This window comes from Amphiura filiformis, chromosome 2, assembly GCF_039555335.1.
Source record: "Amphiura filiformis chromosome 2, Afil_fr2py, whole genome shotgun sequence".
NCBI classification, from domain to species: domain Eukaryota; kingdom Metazoa; phylum Echinodermata; class Ophiuroidea; order Amphilepidida; family Amphiuridae; genus Amphiura; species Amphiura filiformis.
Genome location: NC_092629.1, coordinates 85,593,998 through 85,613,310, shown reverse-complemented (window position 1 = coordinate 85,613,310; position 19,313 = coordinate 85,593,998). Strand labels below are relative to the sequence as shown.

The following is a 19,313-nucleotide window of genomic DNA, read 5'->3' as shown; positions in this document are numbered from 1 at the left end:
AACCGCTGGCGGCGCCCTTATTGCGAATAGCAATGCGAAAAGCAAAACTATTTAGAAAATTGAATTTTCTTGTAGAAATTTGCATTCAAGATTCAAAATCATGTAACAAAAATGTTTTTAGAACAAAAGAGTGATTTTCTGAACTTTTTGATTTTCACCATAGAGATAACACAGTGTCCATATTACCTGCACATGCAGGTAATATGGGACACTTGACGATGACGTCATTTTGACGTCATAGCGTCCAAACAAACATAAAAACAAGGTAACATTGCCTGTTTTATTAATCTTAAAGGACAGGTTGTTCATCATAACAATCTCTTGTGGGCATATCTTCTTTAGTTTTTATGCAAATAAGCTAAACGTCCTTAATGGTCCCATTACCTGCAGGTACCCTAATACCCGACAAGTGACCACTGCAAAACAAAATGTACATATCACCAAGAGTCTAGACTTCTTCGTAGTCCACTTGCCCATTTTGCATACTCTGGCTATTACATTTAAGCATAAAACGCTGATTTGTATAAATTTGTGTGCAATTGATAGATTTTCACATCTGTTTTTTCAGTCACCGTAGGCCCTACTCCCCGGGCCCTACTCCCTCTGTTTGTTAGCTTCCAAGGATGTTTTACTCGGGCTACGCGATCCATAAACTGGTAGATTCCAAAATCAGAATTATTCATTGAAGTGAGCAATTATAATTATGCAAGATATGTTGCATTCAATATAACTTTTATTGTCACTACTAAATGATCTAATTATATAAACTCTTTATGACCATTTTACTATATTGAACACTTTAATTAATTCTAATAAACATCAGTATAATTTTGAGTTTAACGGAATGCGTTCATCATATTTTTTTAATCAAAATTCGACTATGGCATATAGTTTACCAAGAGTCCAGTAGACTTACGTTTCACAAAAAATGGTGCCCGTCGGCCTCCGGCCTCATTATTTTATTATTATTTTATTAAGGCGTCCTATTTTACCCCGTACTAACCCCGATGCGAAGCTGGAGGTAAAATTAGTCTCCTCCGCAGCCAGTTTGGTTACGCTCCCTCCACACAAACAGTCTGCCAATGGCCACTTATAACGCCGTTTCTGATTGGCTACACGTAAGTAGCCGTAGAGCTGTACATACGGGAACTTGATTGACCTCAGTCTATATGGCGAGATGGCGGGTCAAACTTGCTCATGAATAATAAAGTAGCCGTATAGCCGATCGACCAATTGAAAGCTTTGTTTGACGTCAAGCTGGATGACGTCGGCAGAAAACCGTTAGCGATTCAAAAAGGACCAGTTCGTGACCATTGGCAGACTGTTTGTGTGGAGGGAGCGGAACCAAACTGGCTGCTGTGGAGACTAGAGGTAAAATGGGCCAACTGGGCAATGTGTGGGACGCCATTGATTTACAGTGGGATTTTTTGTTGGGGCAAAATGGGACAGTGCGAGTTAGTAAACTGTGTGGTAAACTGTAAATCAATGGCGTTGCCAATTTGGCACATTTCTAATAATTCTAAAAGAAAACTTTTCTTATAACTTTCGAAGAAAAAAGTAACAATTTTTGTCTTTTAATTCCCTGTTTTAATTGGAAAGGTGGCTTAGAAGTAAACACTAATCCGGGCCATTGATTCAGATATTTAGCCTCAAGTCGTGACCTCTGCTTACACATGAAAAAAAAATGGAATATTAATTTATTTTGATGTGTTAAGTTTACGGCCCTCAGAAGTTCCTGTTTAATGAAGAATGGTACTTTTAACGCGGCTGTGTACTCTAGCCATTGTTTCTTTCTCAAAATTGAGTTTTTATGATATGTTTGTACCTTGTTATGTTTTTTATAAATACAAGGAATGAAAATCCAGATTTGTAAACTCCAACTGCAATATTTTAAGGATTTTATTTCACTATTCCACTCGTGTTTGAAATTGAAAAGGAAAGAAAATCTTTGTTGAACCAGCAAGGTACACGCGCGCAACAACTCATCGCATTGCGTATCGCGCAATTTGTTAACGCACAAATACGCGACGCATACGCGACGCTTATCTGCATGCGCGGCGCATCTTATGGAAACACCACGGAAGCACTGATTTCACAAAAACCTAGTGGTCAAATGGCTCCGTTTTAGCTGATAAAATGTGGGTTTTTTCAAGTTCTTTACCCCGATTTAAATATCAAGTTATGAATGGATTTCGCTCAAACTTCTCAAGGGGCTGTGGATTTACCCGATGTTCACGTAATATAAGTTTCAAAAACGAAAACTGTCGCATTCTCCTGTGAGATTCGATGAAAGTGCAAAATGTGACCACTTTAAACTTCAACGGCCATTATTTCAATGTTCATTTTCTCGGTAAAATGACGATTTAGGTACACGATAACTCAATAAATACAGCATCTATAGGTAAGCAAATATGATCATCGTAAAAAGCATGATCGACTCAAGAAACGGTTTTCTCATTTTTTTATATTTTGGTCTATTTCCGATTTTGGGCATCATTTTGTGCAAATAGGCGTTTTTGAATTTTAAAAAGTTCATTTTGATGCCTTATATGGTCAATATCTCAAAAAATAAAGCCAATAAAAAAAAATAAAAAAACCGTTTTTGGAATGGAGCCTCAAGATTGAGCTAAAAACAAAATAAAATATTTTGGAAAGAGTGTTTTTTTGTTATGATGTACCTAACAAATATTGCCAAAAACTCACTTTTTTGTGATTTTCTTCAAAATTGTTGTTTTTGCCCCAAATCTGTATTTATATTAAGATTTATTGATGTCTTGCCTTCATAAAAATGTATACTTTTATATGTTTTGCGCGAATAATTACAAAGTTATTGCACTTTTACTACATGCATATCTGAGAGTACACAGCCACCTTAAATGGTTGGAAATATAAATAGACATTATATCAAAGTTCTTTTGTTGCAAAAATGGGCAAAATGTGACTATATCTTAAGGTATAAAACTAAAAGTATTTCCGAAATCACTGTCCCAAATTATCCTGGGTCCCAACCCCAAGTTACCCTACGCAGGGCCTATCATGCATCATTAGGCCTATAATAATATATTCATAAATTTTACTTCGAGGACTGTTGAATGAAAAAAATTACTTTTTAATAATTTGCCATAAAACGTGTACTATATAAGCCTATCGCCAATTTCAAAAAGTCTAAATTTAATATTCGATATCACGAGGACAATCCTCGTATTCAGAATACAATTCGATATGTCTGATGTACACTTAAATTGACCAGTGAAGGTGACACCCTTTCAAACCGGATTGTTCCAATGACTCCATTTACAATAATGTAGTGTAACTGGCCTACTCAGAACATCATTTGTATAGTACTGACCTCAGGATTCTATGATCCCCTTTTTTCTTAATTCTTGATATACAATACCTGAATGACTCCCCTTTACCCCCCCCCCCCCCCAATTCTGAGATCTGGTCCTGATAATTAAGGGACTGTGCAATAATTATGAGCCCGGGGGGGGGGTAAATTTCAAACGGCTCGCCAAAAATCGCTTGCCCCTCGGCTCGCCAAAAATTGCTTGCGCCCCTCTCGGCCCGCCAAAAATTCTTCCCCCCCCCCTTGTACATGCCAAAGTTTTTGGGATCCCAATTTACAAACCTTAATGGTCTATACATGTTGCGAGCGCAGCGAGCAGGAAAATTTGCATATTTAAGCGTTTCCGTATTTTTTTTTCCTATGACTTTTTAGAGTGTTTTATTTATATTATGTGTGCCAAAAATCGCTTGCCCCCCCCTCTTGGCTTGCCAAAATTGCTCCCCCCTTTCGGCTCGACAAAAATTCTTGGCCCCCCACCCAATTTTACCCTCCCCAGGGCTCATAATTATTGCACAGCCCCTAATAACATGTGTAGTATTTTGAGATTTGAAGATTTTGAACAGATTTTGACCAAGACTACCATTATTTGCATGTACTTTACGTGTAACATGTACAAAATGCACGCGTACCATGTTATTGATTTGGCTATCGTACATTTACACTTTCAACTCTGACCTCATATTTTCATTTCCTGCAACAAGCACGAAAGTTAACTTTTTGACGTGTCGTTTATCACGTTTATGACGGGGTTTATGACCTGTTTCTTGTTGATGTAATACATTTTTGTCTACATTTCCAGGTAAATAGCATACGGTAGTTTGGTAGCATGTAATTGGAAGTACGTGCTCAGTGTTGATCAGTTTTAACTCAAAGATTGTTCAATACAATTTACAAAATTATGAAAATAAGCTTACTACATGCATAGGCCTACAGTCACTGTACATGATTTTGTGTAGTTTGAAATAGCTAGGTCAGCAGGAGCTGTGCAATAAATTATGAGCCCTGATGGGGAGAAATTTTGGCGAGCCGAAAGCGGGGCACACCGACATGGCGACATCGCCTGGCTAATAATTCATGAATTACTTGGTACACCAGAGATACTAAGTCTAAGACACTAAAGACAGTCTAAAATCAATACCCGGGTCGGATCGATACACGTGAATATGCCTTAGTATGTCATGTATGTATGCACGATTTTGATATTCAGACCGAATCTTTGGATACCGGGGTAGAAAATGATGAATATCTCCCGTAAATGATTTCGTCTAAAGAAACCAGATGTGGTTCCTTGCACTTGAATATATGTGTTGAACCGTAAACAGAGGGTCGTTGTCGGGGGTGAACACTCGGTCTCGGCTGCCTTGGACAGATGTGTTATCTGGCGTTCCCCAGGGCACCGTGCTAGGACCTTTATTCCTCATATATATCAATGACTTGCCACAAAACATACAATCTGAAGTCAGGCTCTTTGCCGATGATTGTGTTATCTACATGTATAGGCAAATAGTTCACAATCATGACCATGATCAACTCCAGGATGACCTATACACACTTGTCAAATGGCAGAATGATTGGCAACTACATTTCAACATCCAAAAATGTTTCGTCATGAGGATCACCCATGCACGTTCGACTAAAATGTTTGATTACAAACTGGGAGACAGCATTTTAGAAGCTAGACAAAATGCCATCCCTACCAAGGAGTTGAGATTTCCAACAATCTTTCATGGTCTAATCACATTCACCGCAACACATCATCTGCAAACAGACAATTAGGATTTATTAGAAGGAACTTGTACTCTTGCACCAAGCAAATCAAACAAAATGCCTACATGTCACTTGTGCATCCCCACATTGAATATGCCAGTTCAGTGTGGGACCCCCACCAAAACGACCTAAGTAACAAAATTGAGATGGTGCAGCGCCGCGCAGCGCCGCGCAGCGCGCTTTGTTATGAATGACCACAGAAGAACTAGTAGTGTCACTAACATGCTGAAGGAGCTGGATTGGTGTTCTTTAAAAGATCGTAGAACAGCCAATAGGTTAACCATCCTCCACAAGGCTAGAGAGGATCTCCTGCCCCTGCCGGTCCTGCCCCTGCCGACCTCCTTCTGCCGGTCCAACGTACTTCTAGGCACTCTCACCAGAACTCATATCAAATCATAACCGCAAACAAAGACTGTTATAAGTACTCGTTCTGGCCAAGGACAGTACAGGACTGGAACAAGCGACCCTACCACATCACCACGATACAAGACTCCAAAGATTTCAAGAACCAAGCAACCAACTACCTAAAGCAACTCCAATAAATAGCAATCCGCATGCGCACAACTATTCCTGTTCGTCTGGCTTCACTTGAAGCGTTGAGCAGTATTGCTAGTTGCTACAGATACAGAACAGATATGATAGTCTCAAGCGTCTTGAGAAAGAACCTTGCGTCTTGAACTCAAAAACTGACAATAATTCTGATTTTATATGTGCCAAATTATATAGCGCAGTGTATAGGCCAAACGTGGGTAGTCTAAAAGCATTTGACCTATGGCGTACCATGCTCGACTCACACACAGCGAGGTCAGTCACCGGGCAATTGTCAGTAGCCTTAAGTAGTCAGATGTCCTTCGGCCCATTATGCGTCTCAAAACTATTAAACAGGTCAGAACAAAATGGCCATGCGTGGCGGTGGATTCAAGTCTACCATGGCGATTTCTGCCATGAAGATATTAGGCGATGACACTGTGCGGGGAAAGCAATTTTGGCCAGCCGATAGGGGGGGGGCAAGCGACATATATCTAGACCATTTGGGTTTGCAAATTGGGATGCCAAAAATTTGGCATATGTGTGGGGAGGCAAAGATTTTTTAGCAAGCCAAGAATGGGGGCATGACATTCAGGAAGTCCCATTTGGATGTCGTACTCGGTGTGGAAGGTTATGGTCATCTTTAGGGAATGAATGAAACAGCCCAATGTTTACCATTTGAAAGGATTTTGCAAGTTCAAATGTCAAAATCTGAATTTTGATGAATTTTACTGGGGCAAATGAACCTCTAATTTATCAACCTCTTTCAGTTTCAGTTTTCCACCATGGGCCTGCCATCTGGTGGTACTATCATCAACTTTATCGTGATTGGTCTATTTGTGGTGTACATGGGTCAAGTAGCCATGACGATGTATGAATTATTTAACCCAGAAGCTTGTGTTCCTGGTAAAGGTACCAGATGTGTTACGCCACACCAAAAGGCGGACTCACAGTTTGAGTTGCGCTTGTACACATCACTTTCAGTGAGTAAGACTGTGAGAGAGAAAGATTTGATGCTGGCACATCGAGAGAAACAGCTGGACTTAACAGATGATCGTGAAATGTAAGTCAGAAATTCAAGAATAAACAATAGAAATTCTTGTTTTTCTATCCTCTATAGAGGATAAAGATCTATGTAGGCAGGTCCAATGTTTTGAGTAGTGAATTCAGAAAATGTATAGTTTGACCTATCTTGGATGTATCATTCTTAAGTTTTTATCGAAAAGGGCAAAGGTCACATTTTTTGTCTGTATGAGGGTCAAAAATATACGCATGCTCCCAATTTTGACATGTCACCACCAAGTGTTCCTTTTGATAACAATTCAAATAAAGATAGGATTGCACAGTCTAGGATTTTTTGTTACCTATGCAGCACAGCAAAATCGGTCAAGTACCATTAAGGGGTACTACACCCCTGCCCAATTTTGTGCCTATTTTTGCATTTTTCTCAAAATTATAGCGCATTGGTGACAAGTAAGATATGTATATTATAGGGGCAAGGACTACAACTACTGCACTGGAAATTTTATTTCAGCACAGACAACAGTTGTGGAGTTACAGTCAAAAATGAGGGAAACCCAATATTTGATCAATAAATCAATAACTACTTGCCTTGAGTTGCTGAATTTTCAGTGCAGTAGTTGTAGTCTTTGCCCCTATAATATACATATCTTACCTGTCACCAATGTGCTATAATGTTTAAGAAAAATGCAAAAATAGGCACAAAATTGGCCAGGGGTGTAGTACCCCCTTAAGGCGTATTGAACCTTGACCTATTTTGATGCATTATGTAGGTAGCGAGAACTATCAAGTATCTGTCTTGTCATAAAGGTTTTTTACGAAACATGCTCCCCCCCCCCCCCGCTTCTTTTTTAGGCTCATTCAAATGTATTTATATTTTTCTAAATTTAGTTCAATAACTTTTGAAGTAAGATGTCCATGAAGTTGAGATGCTTTCTATAGTCTTGTTATATGCAAGAAATACTTTTGGAAGGTTCTGTGAACATTAGAGGGGGCCTTCCAATCAGCACAACAAAATAAGAAAGGCCTCCTTTTTTCTGGCATTAATCTACATGCTAAAAAGGGCCCAATGTGGATATTTACACCTATTTCCAGTAAAAAGCCCCTCCTTTTTTTTTAAAAGACCTGGACGAGAAGCGTGTCTTTATTTTTACTCAGCCTAATTTACTCAAACATGTTTATCTGTCTATTTTTGCCTCTATTTGCAGATCAGTTAATATCACACTACCTCTAAGGACACTAAATAATGGCACTCTTTATGCCTATGTATTCCTACATCCACGGGGTACCTCGCCATTCCGTGACAGAGAGGTCACAGTGTACCAGATTGCACCACTCACAAAATATACAGTGCCTAAGGCAGAGGCATTCAACTTACTTAAGGAAGATGATCAGCAGGTAAGACTAATTTGTAGGGCTGTTGTCGACAAGGCTGTTATTGACAAAGCAGTTTTCCTGATTGTCAAGAAAAGACTAGTCATTACAATATTAGAGATACGCTTTTTAAAAAGCTTATCTCTAATATTGTAAAAAACATCACCATTATGTACCATAAAATAATCAGATTTTGAGATTTGATGATTGTAGACAATGAAAATTCTACTCGACAACAGCCCTACTAATTTGAACAATTTTTTGTGGTTGCGCTTTAAGTGTGCCAACAAGCCGCCCTTGTATGTGAGCATATACGCCCTGTGCAATTATTTCGTGTGTACGATTTAATACTGCGACCATTGAAATTTTCACCTACGTCTTTCCAAACTTGAGGCCAACCAATGTATAGTACAATGATTAAATTCTTTATCAGATTCAACCAAGTGTGGCCTGAAAACGTATATATTTTCTAATTGCAGGGTAATTCTACGGCAGATGAAATACCTACAGCTCACTGGAAATCTAAGCTGCCTATACGTGTCATGCAAGACCCTATACCATTCCATCAACAAGCAATACCAAATGAGTTATATCAACTCATGAGGTGAGTCAATTTACTCATGTGAGTAATATTATTACTAATTGAGTCCAGAGTTAAATGTTAGACCCTATTTCATTCCATCAACAAGCTATACCAAATGAGTTATATCAACTCATGAGGTGAGTCAATTTACTCATGTGAGTAATATTACTAATTGAGTCCAGAGTTAAATGTTAGACCCTATTTCATTCCATCAACAAGCAATACCAAATGAGTTATATCAACTCATGAGGTGAGTCAATTTACTCATGTGAGTAATATTATTACTAATTGAGTCCAGAGTTAAATGTTAGACCCTATTTCATTCCATCAACAAGCAATACCAAATGAGTTATATCAACTCATGAGGTGAGTCAATTTACTCATGTGAGTAATATTACTAATTGAGTCCAGAGTTAAATGTTAGACCCTATTTCATTCCATCAACAAGCTATACCAAATAAGTTATATCAACTCCTGAGGTGAGTCAATTTACTCATGTGAGTAATATTACTAATTGAGTCCAGAGTTAAATGTTAGACCCTATTTCATTCCATCAACAAGCTATATACCAAATGCGTTATATCAACTCATGAGGTGAGTCAATTTACTCATGTGAGTAATATTACTAATTGAGTCCAGAGTTAAATGTTAGACCCTATTTCATTCCATCAACAAGCTATACCAAATGAGTATCAACTCATGTGGTCAGTATATACTCATGCAAGTAATATGTGACATGATCTGGTCCATGGGGGCCAAAGGCGGCAAATTTGAAACAGAGATAAAGCTTGTCTAGGGAATCCCTTGTTCAATGGGAACTTAAACATTATGGCTGCATTTGGCTGGGAAGGCTGCCTGCTGTATGGACCCTCAGGCATGAGAATTGTCGTCCTGTTTTTTGTTGTCCAAATGTACGCACTTTCTTTTAATTTCAGCTTGTTTTTGGCTTTTTAGCCCAATTTCACACACTTTTTCAGGCTTTTTTCAAACACTTCAGGTTTTTTCATGGTCATTCTCATGCCTGGGCCCTATGAGTTGTGGGTCAAGTACAATACCCTGTTCATTCCCATCAACAAGCTACATGTATACCAAATGAGATATATCAATTATGTTGAAATCCATGCACCCCCATGGAGACAGGGCCTTAATCTTCCACACAAGGAGTGTGAATATCAAATGGGTTTACCTAAATGGGTGACTCCAATTGAAATCTACACCCCCTGTGTGGAAGATTAAGGTCATGTTTCCAAAGGAGGTGTATGGATTTCAACTGGAATAGCCCAATGCAATCAAAATAATACATGTTTCACCCCAATTTTGCTGTTGCAGGTTCACCAAAAATGCAGAGTATTTACCCATCCTTTATGTACATGAATTAGCACAGAAGAACATAGAACTTGTGGTAAGTAACGAATACCCCAGACATCTTATACTCGGGGGGGTTCTTTAGTGGAAATGAGGGTACAGGGATGTGCAGCAGATCCGTATACATTTTCAGCCATTTAGTTTAGACTTTAAAATTTGCTAATTTTTACCAAAAATTGGTATAATTTTGTCTCTGTTTTTCATCACATTTGGTTGAAGGTGGGTAGTTTTTCAGAGTCCCAGCCGCAATCCCCATCCAAACCAAAGTAGAGAACCCCTGGTGAAATACACTACACGTAAAACCCCCTTTGTGCTTAGCCTACTGCATCTTTATCAATTTTCTTGGTACATCCTAGGTGCATATTTTTCAGTTGTGGTAATATCAACCTTTATTCAGGAATGCAAAATACAAAATATAAGCAATGCAAGAATACAAGGAGGAACAAAAACCCAGGACAAAATCTGGACAAGATGCCCAAATTAATGCAGGGTGACATATTATACATTAGCAAAAATACACAAGAATATACCAACAAGCAGAACACACCAGGAATACCAAGCAGGACTGAAAGAACCCAACAAAATGGCAGGGCGGCGGGTGCGATCACAAACTGATGTGGGGCTGATCTTCGGAGCCCCAGGCCGGCTCCTGCCTAGCATTCCAGATCGTGTAACTAGACAGGAGGGCCATTTTGCTGAGTTCTTTCATGAATTTCTTGGATGGTTTGGCTCTGCCTACAAAAGAAAATATCTCGACAATGCGTCCAACATTTTCCTGGGTAATGAGCCCACCTGATCCGACTTCAAAACATGTCAAATCACAAGTACATGTAAACCCATTATCTGAAATGTCGGACACAAGGTCAAGGTACTTCGTTTGTTTTCGCTCATGGGCTTTTGATATGTTGGTTTCAAATGGCACAGTTAACTCAACAAGATGGATGGAATTGTCCTGCTTATTTTGGATGACAATGTCAGGCTTGAGTTTAGAAACAATGACATTAACTGGTAGGGTTAATGTCATTGGGTATAAGTGGAGGCATTTTGGGTATAGGGAAGCTCTATAAGTGGAGGCATTTTGGGTATAGGGAAGCTCTTTGATTGCTATCAATGAAAGTGTTTGATATTTTGGATAATCATGCCAAAAGGGAAAAAAGTCAGTCTAATTACCAGGCTCTCAAATTGATATATGGGTTAGGTTATACTCCACCAACAAGTTGCACTTTATTTTGTGTGTATGCACCCTTCTTAAAATAACTGTATGACAGGTTGTATGAGAAATCTTAAGTGTGCAGATGTACACATTTATCATATTAAATATGATATCATCATCGGCTGCCCATCGTGGTCGATGAAGGCACAGTTGATGGGTGTCTCTTTCTCCATCCTTCAAGCTACATCTCCGTTCGCTGCCGCTCCATTGTTTTCCCAGCATCGTGGATTTTCCTCCTCCAACTGACCCGGTCACTAGCTTTCGTCTCCCATGATTCAACATCCTTGTCACCTGTCTTCAGATGAAGCTTCACAACATCTCTAATGATATACATATTATATACATATTAAAAGTAAAGATACATTCTTCTTTTGCACAGAGTGCTCAATCCTTACAGAGAGCAAGATATACATAAAAAGAAGAAATGTGTAAATTTACTCCATGTTGATTCACTACAGACTGTTTCGCCCTAAGGCTCCTCAGGTGAATGAGAGAAATATAGAACAAACATATTTATGACTCTCAAGTGCTTACTTTGATGGTATAACTCTCTGTTTGTTCTATATTTCTCTCATTCACCTGAGGAGCCTTAGGGCGAAACAGTCTGTAGTGAATCAACATGGAGTAAATTTACACATTTTCTTCTTTTTATAGATGAGGTGACCTATGATGTCACATGTTTACATTCAGACAGCCCTCTGTTGTTTCAAAGCAGGCAAAATACTATTTTGAACACAGAAGTGTATATGACAGACCACATAAATCTCTTTAAAACTCAACTTTTAAAAACCTTTGAAGTTTTGTGTGATATTATGTATATAGCTTGATGCATTTATAAACAAGATTGATACCATTTTTTGTATTATTTGCTTTGAACCCAAAGTTAATGAATAAAAATTAACTTCTTCCATGTAAACTATAGTGTTTTTTGCCTGACAGTTTTGATCACAGACCAACAGAGGGCGTATCAAATGTAAACACATGTCACCTCATCTATATACATATTATATATATGGCCATATACAAAAGCATGGGTGATACCACCATGGGCTGATGAGGCTACCTTTTTGTTCATATCATCTCAGATTTACTCTGACTGGGGTTATGAGAAAAAATACAACTTTTCCTCAGGTGCCAAACTCTCAGTTTTGATGGGGTTAAAGCGGGCCGGGGCATGAGGATGTTGTTTGGGTCATCAATCTTTACAATATATGCTATTGATTTCAGTTCACTTTTGTTCAAATTTTCAGCCAATCAACAGAAGCATTCCCGAGATGACTCTCAACATAGTATACAGCCCTATATCAGTCGGACAACTTAGGCTTTATGTCAGTCTACAACATTCCATGAAAATGCTCCAAGATTTTGGTAAGTTAAACAATACTACTTACTGCAGGTTTGCATGTTGCACATAAAAAGTGCTATTGAGCTATTCCATTTAAAATCCATGCTTCTCCTGTGGAAGATTTTGGAAATATCTTCCACAGAGGGAGTATGAATATCAAATGGAATTAATACATTAGCAGCTCCATTTTAAACTTGTTCTTCCTCTGTGGAAGATGCAGGTTGTATCTATCTCAGAGGGGTATGAAATTCAAATGGAGCTGCCTAATGTCCTCATTCCATTTGAAGTTCATACTCCCCCTGTGAAAGATATTTCCAAAATCTTCCACAGGGGAAGTGTGGATTTTAATTGGAATAGCCCATTCCATTTGAAATCCATACACCTACAATGGAAAACATGGCCTTATAATCTTCCACACAGGGAGTGTAGATTTCAAATGGAGTCACCCATTCAGGTAACCCTATTTAAAATGAGATTAAGGCATGTCTTCCATAGGGGGTATATGGATTTCAACTGCAAAAGCCCAAGTGAAAATATATTACCTAGGGTCCCAGTGCAAAAATTAATTTGCTTGATCCTTTGATTGACCATTGATGCTTTAGGGATTCAATCATGTTTCACCGTTGTTCATCACCGTTTAACAACGATGCGGCCGCGTCGTCTGCGTGGTTTACTTGGCGGGTTTAGCTGCCGCCCTCGCGAAAGTAAACCACGCAGAGCGCGGACGCGAGTTGTTAAAACGGTGATGAACAACGGTGAAACATGATTGAATCCTTTCAACAACGAAAAGAAGCTAAATATCGTATAATTCATGATTATTTTACGAGGAATGTCAGTTAATCATTGCCACTCAGCCTTACAAAAACTTTGGTGATTTCTCTTTTGATATCAGCAATAAAACTACAGAATAAAGCGGCAATGTTTAGCCGCTACCTGAAAAATACTGCAGTCAACTTGTAAGCTGGCATACGCACAAAGGTTCCAGGCATGACGAATTTTACGCGCTCTCGCGTAACGCGTAGTCTCGCTCGCGTTCACGCATACGCTACAGTAAAAGTGTGGGTTCATCACGGTTTAACAACGGTTGGCTCCTGTACAAAGGTATAGGAAGAGTTGTTGAATGGCCGTTGATTACTATTTATATCAATAACAGGGAAAACATCAACTGATTTTGCCTCCTTTACATTACACTTTACTAGAGGCTGTATGCCAAGATGGTTGGGCCAATGACAATTAAATACATGTTGTTCAATTCTGTAATACGATTAGTCAATTTGAGGGACTTTTTGACAAACTTAAGATGTTATATTGAAGCTTCAGTTGATTCACATGTCATTATTTCTAGTTTTTTAGCAGGTTTTAGAGGGAAAGATGTTGACGGTTTATACCTTCTGGTACAGTCCTATACTTTGATCAGCTCATAATCGGCAGACCTTATAACATCGCGGATTAATATCAAAATATTTTATTTTGAGAAATTTCTTGTGACATATCGCCAGAAGCATCGCAAATTATTAATTAAAGTCCTATAGTTGTCTACTTTCTTTAACACACAATATAAAGACCGTACAGGTCAACTAATAGCACTAATTCTAACATGGGTCTACTTTTTGGCGTAGTGGTAAAAGCCTAACTTTCCCTCCTGATCAAACTATAGTCTCCATGTAATGCATTCGTCAATTGCAGTCCGGCTCCTGGGTACCGGGGCACTACGGGAAGTCGGCATCAACTCGCTTTGAAAAATCGAGTAACTGACGTCTTCCGACGGTACTCCGCCGAATACCCGGCAATGCGGGGCAATATTTGATGACGAGTTTCGACGAAGTCTCGGGCCCTATACCCGGGAAATTGTGCGTGTCCCGCCGACCTCCCGACGAAGTCCCGCCCGACGTGTCAGTCAGTACCGTGCTAGATAGCGACTCATCATCATCATTTTAGATAAAAGAGTTTCTGAGCTGTATTTGTTGTCAGCGGCATGTGACAAACATCCCATAACACGCTCTGTGTGTGCTTTGTGTATATTTATGTGTCACACGTTATATGAATATTTAATGAGATGGGATATCGGTTGAAATCCCACAAAAGTCCTAGAAAAATATTTTTAGAAACCATGCAAATAAATTGCATGTACGATAGTTATTGTTCGTCGAACAGTTATTAGAATTGAAAAATGATTTTTTTAAATGTGATTTTGGAAATTAATTTCAGCGAGTTAAATCAAAAAAAAGGGCACAAAATGTGAATAGCAAAACAGCAGCGCCTGATACACGGATTTTCTTGAAGTAAAAGTTGTAGAATAAACCTGAGATGATTATCACAGCTTCAATAAACTATTCTGCTTTGTCATATTGAATAGAAAGCTATAAAATGTTTAAGCGATCAGGAGCCAGCAATATTTCGCTAGTTCCAAACAAGGTCAATCGGAAAGCGGAGCAATTTCGATCACGTGCAAATCGCGCTCTGATTGGCTAACATGCACGGGAGTTCAGACACAGGTCAAAGGTTGCGTGACCACCAAAACTTTGTTTGTTGACAATTTGTGTGGACACACCATGGTCGAATTAAGTTGAAAAAAGAGACTGGGTGGTAGGAAAATGAGCATCAAACCCCTTCTGCCCTCAATGTTTAATAATATTTGCGAATTCGCTATATAAATGTCAATAATTTCATTGTGCGACTACAACTTGTTTTAAGCATCGTGCACGTAGTATGTGTATTGCCATTGATTGATGTCCGATTGTGATAAAATGCATTGCCGATTTTATGAATACAATTGAATGTGATTGAGGACATGTTTGGGAAATCTTGCCTTAAACTTGTCTTAAATTAATCAAGTTCAATTTTTCAATTTTCTTGTTCGTTTGTTTTTACACCTTTTGAAATTGAATTTCTAACATTATTTTATGTTTATATTAATTTTGCCTTCACATTTAATTTGCATTTTGCACTTGCTTGTTCAGAGTTTACTGATAGTGTTGACGTATTATGGTCTTGTGCGACTGCCGAAGAACTCTTGTAGTAGTTTTGACATTTTGAAGTCAAAACTGGACCACACAAACCTTGCCCCTAACACACTAACTTTAGGTCCGAAACTACTACTAAGCATTGAAGCAAATATCGGACTGGCAATTTATAAGAAGGAAGTAATGCTTTCCTTTTGCCGCATGACATATCCAAGAATATGTACCAGAAACTGAGTGTTCTCGTCAAGCTGAAGTCAATGCTTGAAGTAGTAGCAGTCATAAATACTGGCTCAGATTGTCTGCCGCTTTGATGGTGATTTTGAGTAACTCTGCAAGCCAAACTTTGCCGCAAAAAATCTGACTGCGTCAAGCCAATTACCCAAATACAAATTGAACTCAACTTGGGAGTGCCGTTAGAACTTTGAAACAGTAAAATCGTTCACGGAGCAGCACTGCAAGCGGCAAACACTCAATGAAACCAGCATAAGGCTAAACAATGAAATGTTATGTCTCAGAGCTTTTTTACATTCTTGTTTTTCCTAGCAGGCTCATATAGGTTTAAGTTTTTTAAAAGGAAAAAAAAAAATGGATTGGCATTCAATTTTGAAATCGACATGTGCTTTGAGACATAACATTATTTTGTTAGTCTTGCTTCCCCTCCTTTTCTTGTATAAATGCAAAACAAAATGTTTAAATTGTTGTCAAAGTTGTTTATTATGGACAATGACTTCTAAAATTTACAAAAATAACAAACACTTGAGTACAGAATTTATAATTCAATTCAATTAAATTCAATTTATTCAGCAAATATAATATACAAAAATAATAAGACATATATTTAGATAAAATGTACATTTTCTTTGGCAGGAATGATATTTTCTTTTGTAAAAGCACACACAATTAATTAAAGTTAGAGTTGACAATATGTATACAATTCCTTTCGGTATCCTAAAATGGTCTTATGAATGAAACAAATAAAACACTTGATAACATAGATAGGGTTCATTAAATGTTTCACTTCATGATCTACAGCCTCATCTCCCACTCTTTTGCAAATTTGGATGGTTTAACAATATCTATCACAAATCTGAAAACTTTCAACCTAAGGTATAGGGGAATCATGCTTTAATATGCATAAAAAGTAAAAGAAAGTAATCAATGGCATTTCATATGTTAAAAATTCTTGAATACAAGTAACACAATTATTTTCACATTGAAATCCTTATTTACAGGTAAAGTAGCCATGTTTTTGTGATAAAGTTGCCAAATTCAACAGCTTGCACATCAAAGTTGCCTAATTCAGCAAATTATGAGTTATCCTCAATGTTGAAACTTTTTAGAAATTACCTAAATATAGGCAATAAATACCTTTGTCATTCCGCATCGTCATTCCGCTACTCTCGTTTGAGCTATTAATTAAAGGCAATTTCCCAGATTTGATGTCATCATTTTGAAGCTAGTTTCAAGTGTGCAGAAAAATAATATTTGCATGAAAATAGGACTTATAGTTTTCTTGCTATCCTAAAATATGATAGTTTGTGTTGCAGAATGACAATAAATAACTGCATACATTAATTAATCACCGAGGTTAACGAGATTTACAAGCTGTTTAGTTATTTGTTTAAAAAATTACAAACTTTTCTCTTGAGCATGATATGTACTTTGTACTTGACATTCATTAAATCATAATACCTTTGTGTCTGAAAGATACTTAAAATAAATAAAAAACTCATTTTTGCACATTTTACTAGTCCCGAATATGCAAATTTATGCTAATTAGTTTACATGTAAAAAAATGAAATATCACAAAATAAAATAACAATTCCTGAACTTTTGACCCTTGGCTACAATATGAGCATATAATTAAACTTTGGATTTAAATTTAAATTTGTTGCTATTTGGTTGACACTTGCTTGAAATTACCCATAATATATACATATTTTTCTATTCTACAATGTTTAACCATGAATTTTATTTTGTGATATTTCATTTTTTACATGTAAACTAATTATCATACTGCTAATATAAACAATATGAACTGCTTACAAAAGTATCGATCTGATACATTTGGAAAAATATTTCCCTCTTTGCCCGGTTTTGCCATTTGAGAGGGCCTTGACCCAACAACAATATTAATGGAAATGTTTCATAACAATTTGATGTATGGTTGAATTATTTTAATTGGAACTGTTAATCTAAAACATGAACACTGATCTTTGCAGCTGAACGATCGACCACCAAAGGCTCCATCTGACCTTGATAGCTCAAAACAATTTGTTTTACTTAACATATTCTATTCTACTAGGTACATTAAGCGAATGCTGGACACCACGCCCCCTGCCATCTCTCCCCTAAATTTGATATGCTACAGATAAAAGTAGTGTTGTAGGTCTCAAAGACCAAGTTTTAGTCAAGTCTCGAGAACTTTTTTTGGAAGTCTTGGTCTCGGAATCTAAGATCTCAGACCCTAAGTAGATAAGATTTCAAAACAAATTTTGCTCAACATTTTTTTACTTATTGATGTTGACTAGGCCGTAATTGGAAGTTTCATATAAAAATCAGGGTTCAGACTAAAGAGAAACCAAACTAAGTCTATACTTCATTTAACGCCGAGTAAGCATGAACGAATACAAAAGAGAGCAAAATTTCATATCGAATATTTCGTGTATTGAACTAGGGGCGAGATGGCAAGGAGCGAAGTGTCCTGTTACCCATTAAACACTATCAGACTAGTACTACTATCCATAATATAAAGAACATATAACTGCTCTCAAAAAGTATTGATACAATTGGAAAACAATATTTTTGTGAGGTCTTAATTTTACCGTACAGGGCATACTGTTATTACTGTATAAGTCGAAATTTTAGCGAGAAGATAATAAGGCGATTTGTGGATTTGGTCAAATCCGTGAAAATCTAATTTCGCGTTTTCTACATCAACATTTCACAACTCTATGGCAAAAGGTATGTTTTGCAAGTTTTTTTTTTTTGGATTTTTATTATGCACATTCGAGAAAATAAAACCCTCGCTAAGATTTCTACATTAATTGATCAAGAAAGCACTGTGACAGCCAAAAACTGAAGCACCAACATATTTACAAAGACATTACTGGCAAACTAATATATCTCCAGAGATCAACTATTTTCAAGACTTTGGATACATGTAGACTGGTGCACACGGTCGACGTCCTATACGATAAATATAAATTTAATACCCGTTGGTGAGCGACGGGCGAGTGGTAGTGAGCGACAGGCGAGTGGTATTTCACTGAACGCAAGAAAAGGAGTTCTATCTGATTGGCTAGCAATCGATCGCTTAGGTCGCTCAGTAGTCAACTACAAACTCATGCATTCAATTCGATTGAAATCGATTATTCTATTATTGCGAAGATAAAGAGCGTGATAGTGTGTCAATAATGTACATTGTATTGCACCTGGTTTTACCAGCATTCCTTTATAAAATAATTTTCTCAAAGAGTTGAATATTATCAAAATTTTTACAGCGGATTTCAAATGTTTTACATCAAAATTGCAGTTAAACATATCCACAGCAAAATACCGGTCCTCACCAATTAGTACATTTAATATCCAGTTAGTACATTTAAACGAAACCTGTGATTTACGTGACAACAAATAAAATTTTCTTACAATAGAAATATCATATGGGATACTGATATGGTAGGCCGCAACCGCCACAACGTGGAGCTGCTACTGGCGTAGCTGACTTTTTGTTCCGTGGAGCCAAATTGACCAATCATGTTAGAGTTTTTCATTACTCGGAGGTAAAACTGACCAATCAAGTACGACTT

General features: G+C 37.6%; 1 protein-coding gene across 1 annotated transcript in view; it reads left to right on the top strand.

Annotated features, from left to right (window-relative positions):
• The first annotated feature begins 4,034 nt into the window (after positions 1 to 4,034).
• LOC140146738 (lipid scramblase CLPTM1L-like) overlaps positions 4,035 to 19,313 on the top strand; it is a 29,692-nt gene continuing 14,413 nt past the window's right edge. Inside the window, exons 1-6 of the mRNA XM_072168613.1 lie at positions 4,035 to 4,145; positions 6,412 to 6,704; positions 7,870 to 8,059; positions 8,515 to 8,639; positions 9,948 to 10,020; positions 12,447 to 12,564. Coding sequence (XP_072024714.1) covers positions 6,427 to 6,704; positions 7,870 to 8,059; positions 8,515 to 8,639; positions 9,948 to 10,020; positions 12,447 to 12,564 — 784 coding nt within the window. The 5' untranslated portion in view covers positions 4,035 to 4,145; positions 6,412 to 6,426. The remainder of the gene's footprint in view (positions 4,146 to 6,411; positions 6,705 to 7,869; positions 8,060 to 8,514; positions 8,640 to 9,947; positions 10,021 to 12,446; positions 12,565 to 19,313) is intronic.